The sequence below is a fragment of the Lolium perenne genome, chromosome 4 (assembly GCF_019359855.2).
Source record: "Lolium perenne isolate Kyuss_39 chromosome 4, Kyuss_2.0, whole genome shotgun sequence".
In the NCBI taxonomy this organism is placed as follows: Eukaryota; Viridiplantae; Streptophyta; class Magnoliopsida; order Poales; family Poaceae; genus Lolium; species Lolium perenne.
Genome location: NC_067247.2, coordinates 168,322,412 through 168,329,592, shown reverse-complemented (window position 1 = coordinate 168,329,592; position 7,181 = coordinate 168,322,412). Strand labels below are relative to the sequence as shown.

Sequence of the window (7,181 nt, the reverse complement as noted above, 5' to 3'; positions counted from 1 at the left end):
CAACCAGCATAACAATTATCAGATTAATTTGTGATAATTAAAATCACCTAATTGCGAAATTTCAGGGCGGCGGCAGACGCGGGGACAACGGCGGCAGAATGTTCCTGGTGGGTGTTCAACGTCGCGCATCAGTCAGTGTCCTGCTCGCCGTTGCATGCTCGTCTACCTCCTCCTCGTGCCCGTCGATGGCGGCCTGGCAGAGCCCTCCCCGCATCGCGCTCACAGATCCTCCTCGAGCTCGTCGGTGGAAGCGGAGCCTTCACCACGAAGTGCCACCTCCCTGCGCTTGTCAACGACGGCCTCATGGAGCCCTCACCGCGACGCACCTCGTCCTCACGCTCATCGACGGAGGCCTGGCAGAGCCCCCAGCGAGGCGCCTCTTCCCTGCGCTTCTGGTGCGGCGCTCCAGCGCTCCGATGCGGCACTCGGGCACAGTGGTCCGGCGACTATTCGGCGCACGGTGCTCCCCGTGGCCTCTGAGAGAGAGATAAAGCCGTGTGGCTGAAAGAAAGTAGCGAAGAGATAAGGTGCAAGTTGTCGCGGTTCCTATAAAGAGCCTGATGGCGCTTCACCAATTATGATGCAGCCGCCGTTCACGGAAAGAAATCATGCGGCGCTTCTAGTTATATTTTCTCATTAATCAATGGACTAAGTTACTAGGGACATGATTTTGTTTACAATGTTTCCGATTAATACAGATAGCATAGCATAAAAATTATTATGAACGTTAAAGATGTAACAATAAAACATCTTTATTATTTGCCTCTAGGACATTTATCCAATATCTTTGGGGTCGTAAATTACCCCCTTCGTTCTGTGAAGGAACAAGAATTTTATTAAAATCACCTATTAGGATCCATGGTAGATCAACGATGCCATGGAGCTCTCGGATATAATTAATCTCCCACGTCAAGTGTTTCCTATCACCAGTTCACCACTTGGTTCACCATAGATACCAGTTGTGCGTTTGAAAGTACAAATGCACCGCTCTTGAAAGTAAAAGATGTTGACTTGGAGATACATGCGCGCACCTTAGGGTGTGTTTGGTTGAGTTTTTAGAGCCAACTTCTCGGTTAGCACCGCAGAATCTGAACCAAAGGGTATTTTTACGTATCAGATTCTACAAACGCACCAAATTCCCGTACGTGTAATTTCCGCAGCAAGTCGCAGCGAGCCAACACCAGCTTCCAGAGCGGTGGCTTCCGAACTTTGAGAAAAATTACCCACTGCCATCAGATAAGTGGTACCGTTTCGTTCTATTCTTTTCTCTAGCCCAGGCATCCTGCCCCTTTCTCTCGTCAACAAAAATAGAGCGCAGCCTAGGAGGCTAGGGTTGCGCCGCCCCTGCGCCGCCCCTCGGCCAGCCCGCCGGCGGGAGAACCTCGTCCATCCGCCCCAGTCGCCGCCGTTTCATCCGCCTTGATTCGCTTCACCCAACGGCAAGGCAGCGACTCCCCCGACCCGTCCCTGCTCACTCGCGACCAGGACCGGTCCGTGTTTGTTGCCGACGTTATTCTCTATCCCGACCTCGAGCCTCAGCCCTCGTTGATGCGAGCTGCCGGCCCGATCTCAGCCTGAGGTACGCGATCCTTTTCCTAGGCGATGGTATTCAGGCAAATTAATCACGCCTCCCCACACCCCTGTAACAATCTCATATGTTTCAGTTTTTGTGTATACCTTTGCCGCTAGTACCAGCAGAGCTTGTCGGCTGGGTTGAATAAAATAACTAGTTCTGTAAGCACTTATAGGTGGCAATACAGAAAAGTACTTGAATAATGTAAACACGATTTAGTTTGTAAGTCCGATGATTAGCTAGTAGCTCTTGCCATGAGTTAAAGATTTGCAGTTTAGTCAGTTAACCTTGTGTTGATATTTCTTCCAGCGAAAGTATGGACAAAGCTGAGAAAGCAGTATGGGATGATGCACACGTACTGCACTTTATTACTACTTGCAAAGAAGAGATTAGTAATGGGAACAGGCCTTTAGGTTTTCTCAATCCGATTGGTTGGAAAAATCTTGTGGAGAAGTTTGAAGCAAGAACTGGGAAGAAGCTAACAAAGACTCAATTGAAGAATAAATGGGATAGTATGAAGAAAGAGTACACATGGTTCATGGAGTTGAGAATTGCTGCTACTGGACTTGGATGGGATGATGCAAAGCAAACTGTTGATGCTTCCAAAGAATGGTGGGATGAACATCTTCAGGTAACAAAAATACCTTTTTGGCATCAATTATGTATAAAGTGTATTTGCATTTGCTAACTTATTTACATTCAATTCTAGAGATGCAACGATCCCGCGAAAAGTATAAAATGCAATCACTTGAGGTACAGGAAGCGTGGACCGAAGCATTTGGATGATCTGCACGTGATGTTCGAGAAGGCACATGTAACAGGGGCTAGTGCAAGCTGTCCAGGAGATATATCTAGCGACGAATGCAGTGATGATGATGTGACAGCTGTAGACACAACTGATGAGAGTGTTGAAATAAAGTTGGCATCCTTGAAGAAAGCAAAAGCAAACAAGAAGCGCAAACAATCAACTATTGAAAGTGAAGAGAAAGCTAGTAAGAAGCGCAAGGAATCCTCTAATGCCAATAAAGATAAAGATGAGAAAAGCCCCTTCTTTCGAACGTACGCCAGGCACATGTGAAAAGATAGGGATTGCAGCTGAAAAGATTTCATCAAATTTTGTAGCATCATCTGCTCCTCCAACAAACCATGTACCTTCCATTGCAGATGTTATGCAGATGGCGAAAGATTGTGGGGTGCAAGAAGGAACCGCTTTAATGCATACAACCACTATGATGATCGTGAAGCCCGATTTTAGGGAGATCTTCAGCTTGCTTCAAACAAAAGAAGGACGGTTTGATTTGCTGCAGAGGGAGCATGAAAAGGAGATGAAACGAGTGTAGAATATTTTACTTATCGTGTTAAACATTTATGTCAATTTGCTTGTCTTGCCGTGTGAACCATTTGAGTCTTGTCGTGTGAACAATTTCCTATTCATCAATATTATCCCAAAATAGCGATTTACATATCAATTAGTACGCATATCCATGTCTTCTGACTAATTTGCATATAAACAGTCTATCTGGATCTTAGGGGCATTACAGACATTTCTAACCAAACCTAAAGTTCACAGTTGCTACAACCAAACAACTTCGAGAAACAGCTTCCAGATAATCCACAGTTCACAGTTCACAGCAGCTTTTTCACAGTTCACAGTTCACAGCAGCTTTTCTATAATCCACAGCCCAACCAAACACACCCTTAAAATACTTGACATGTAAATCTGGAATTGGATATGAAATATCCATAGGCTTTGGACTTAAAATAAACTGGGACACGTCTATGTAGCGCACGGGCGCCCGATGGACAACTCGGGCGCACCGTCCACTGCACCGACCCCATCGTTCCCAAATAGAACGACCCAGACTCTTTCCCTCAGGCAACTTGCCCTTGTGCGCCGCCGATCAGGTTCCTCGCTGCCGCCGTGGCTCCCCATGCACTGCTCCACAATTTCCAACCGGGACTCATCCTCGCCGCCGCCGCCTTTCCCCATGCGCCGCTCGACCGTTCCCCATCCCCGCACCTCTAGTATTCCCTAACTGCCGCCGCGACTCCGATCCAGCGGATCCCGTGATGTAACTCACCTCCGTCGATAGGAGAGAGAGAGCCGGAGGATCTCGAGGTGGAGGGGATCGATGACGACCGGATCGAGGAAGAAGGGATCCAGGGTGTCGATTCCGGTGGGTTGAGTCGGGATGGCCTACAGCGAGTGCACGGACAAACGACGGCGGCGACTATCTCGGGTCCTCCCTTGAGAGAGTCGCAGAGGATGAGAGAGCCAGGGTAGGGGAGAGACGTGCGGGACTCGGGGAAGGGCAGGTCCCACCTATTAAAACACAAATTTGTCAAATTGTTGCCTAACAACACTGAGTAATTGCTCGATTATCTTAATTTGTTGCCTCAATAGCTACCAGTGCCATCGTTAGTCAAGTTATTGTCCAGGTAAGCAACTTTATAACATCGGTATGCAACTTCATAGGAGGGGCATCAAATTTGCTTTATTAGGCATCAAATTTGGGCTTTTGGCACCAAAGTTGTGTCGTCGGTCACTAAAGGTGCCCCTTCGGGCACCAGTGTTACACCACCCTCAGACATCAAATTTGCCCGTTTTGGCACCAAAGTAATGTTTCGCTCTACCAAATTCGCGTTGGTGGACATCAAAGTTGCACCGTCACACACCATATTCACTCACCAAAGTTGTGTCACTGGGCACCAAATGTGAGCTAAGATTTGTCGGGCACCAAAATTGCCATGTCATGCACAAAACTTGCTATATCAGACATCAATATACAATCGTTAGGCACCAAATTTAGTTTGACGTGCACCAAAATTGCTCTGACGGACACCAATGTTGCACCGTTAGGCACTAAAGTTCCCTCCGAGGCACCAAAGTTGCTCCGTCAGGCACCAAGGTTTCTCTTTCAACATCAAATTTTCCCTATTGGGAACCAAAGTTGCGCACCAAAATTTGTGTCTTGTGACACCAAATTTGCGCCTTCGGGCACCAAAGTTGTGTCGTCAGACATCAAAGTTGCATTGTTGGGCATTGACGCGCACAAGAATTGCATGCTCGAGCTCTGGGCCTCCTAGAGCATGGGCTGGGAGGCCGTGGGGGTGCGGAGGGGAGGAGGCCGAGGGTGTAGGGGGGCAAAGGGGATGGGGATCTGGCGGAGCTCCAGAGGGATCGCGGGATCGCCAGAGAAGGTGGTCTTGCGGTGGGATTCTGGGCGGCGGCCGCGTGCACGGTGCGGAAGGGAATCAGAGGTTCGAACCAGGAACCACCTGGGAGCGAATCTTCACCTGGCTCGATCAGGACGGTTCAAGAAGGTACGCTCGATTCGTCGGTTTGGACTAGTCACAATGGGGAATATCATATAGTAGTATCATGCATATGATACTAGTGTACGATATTATCTTCACAATGCATAGTATCATGTAGTGGTATCATATGTTACATGTATTTAATGATTTGTAGAATCTCAATACAAAAGTGTGTACAAGATTTGTTTGCCATTAAATTTTCTAGCTCTAAGTGCTATGATACGGTATCTACCTATGATACCACTATCATCTGTTTCATCATTAATTGATATGATACATCATCATTTTGCATGATACTATTTATAATACTACCATGTGAGTAGCCACTAATCGAATAAATTTGAGCTAACTGGACAGGGCTTCGTTGGAGGTGGATCGCAAGCAGACTTTAGGAACAATAATATTGGATGGACTTGGATCTCATACGCTGGGTCGTCCAATATGCTGTGGACTCTGTGCTTCCTCTCTCTTGGCTCGCTATCTCGTGGCTGCCGGAACACGTGCATGTTAATAATCATGGGTGGAAGAGATAAAGCAGCGTCAGATTTAAGTCATGCACATCGTAACAGAATTAGAAAGGGAAGAGGTGCATGCTGTATGGCGTACATGACAACCACGTGCGCGGGCTGGAACTGGGCGCCGATGTGCCATCCCTACGTCCCGCTCGGTGCAGAACGATCGACACGTTCCGATCGTGTGTTCCACCAGAAGAATCCATTTGGACCTTGGATATCCATGATATGATAACTGGTTGTTGGACTGGACGGACATGGACATTGCACAACATAAGTTGGATTGGAGCTGGACCAGGCCAGACCTCGGAATGGATATCTGCTATTTGGACTTGGGCCCTGATCCAGTTCCAGATAAGTCGCACGTTGCAATCGATCGATACTAGCTTTTTTTTTAGTTAAGCACGCCACTTTATTTAATACTAGCAAAATTGCCCGTGCGTTGCAACGGAAAAAAAATACGTCTACTTTAGCATATATGTAGTGCCTGATTAGTTTGGTACCTTTGATCTTTCAAAGTGTTATGGTTGAATTGCAGATTAAAGTGGGAGCGCCTTTATTTTTTCTGTCCAGCCAAGCCCTCTATGACTATTACTGTTGAAAGTCCACTCTTCCGCAAACGACATTTTTTCACAAAAATTCAGCACATACGTATGGATCTCGTAACATTTTTCGCCATGCTTCTGTGACACGATCACCGCAGTCCAGCTCGTGCTGCAAAAGAGAAGCAAATCTTTAGCCAAATTCATCTAGTCTATTGTAGAAACTGCAGGGTTTCCTACTCTGATATACGCAAACCACCAAACGCCACGAAGAGTGATTACTCTAAACCAACATCATACAAATTCACTGAATAAGCATGTGGAATTTAAATCTTGTACACTGATAACCGCAACAGATATCGTTTAGGATGGTAAACGAATGGTTAAGTAGTCATCTTTCTCCCAAGTAATGAGCCAATTACTTTTGGCACAGTACGTTCAACGATTGTAGAGGATTTTAACTTACAAAAACCTGGTAGAACCACCTAAACTAAACATTAATTAAACTACCATGCTAGTATTTAGACATTGCAAATACAGTTTAAATTTTAGAACAAACTAAATTAAGTTAGCTTTGCTTTTCTGTTTCGCAAATACATCTAGCAAGCAGAAAAATCGTCATCTCGCTTTGATCAAACTTTTTTTTGCAAACACATCTAGCAAGGAAGGGTAGGTAGCAGCGACCATATCGAGCAGCTAGCAGCAAAAGCATTTGCAGCTGCGCGCTCTCAGATGGGACAGAAGAAGTGTTGCGTCTTGCTAGGAGACCGGCTCCCACGACACGTGAAGGCACCCACGATATTCGCACTTTTATAGAGAGAAAAAAAGTGAGGCATCAGGAACAACATACATACGGGCTTAGACCAGTCAAAATCCCCAAATCTTCCTGCTCTCTGCTTGCTCTGGTGCCGGCCGCCTTCCAACCGTGCTACCTCCGGCCGTTCTCGCTTGCTCCGGCCACGCCAGCGCCTCCACATCCCCGGCTTCCCTCCTGCCTGTACCACGCCGGGGACGACCGCCGAACAGCTCCGCCCCTCGCCCAATTGCTGCCTTGCAGGCAGCACGCACGCCGCACGTCTGGAAGCGCAACGCTTCATGACCTGGCAGTCGTGCCTGCCGTTTTCCTCCGTCGTCGCCGCCAAGCTCGCTTCGGCCGACACCCACAGTCCAACGAACCTTTTCTCTCCTCGGCGCCGTGACCCCGTCCGTCTTCGACGCCTCTACCGCACCGGCCAC

General features: G+C 47.5%; 1 protein-coding gene across 1 annotated transcript; it reads left to right on the top strand.

The window, feature by feature from the left end:
* Nucleotides 1-1,285: 1,285 nt before the first annotated feature.
* Nucleotides 1,286-3,052, top strand: LOC127348803 (uncharacterized). The gene is given in 4 exon segments (XM_051374705.2): nucleotides 1,286-1,579; nucleotides 1,883-2,204; nucleotides 2,283-2,636; nucleotides 2,638-3,052. Coding segments are annotated over 3 exon segments (945 nt in total). The 5' UTR covers nucleotides 1,286-1,579; nucleotides 1,883-1,889; the 3' UTR covers nucleotides 2,914-3,052.
* Nucleotides 3,053-7,181: the final 4,129 nt, after the last annotated feature.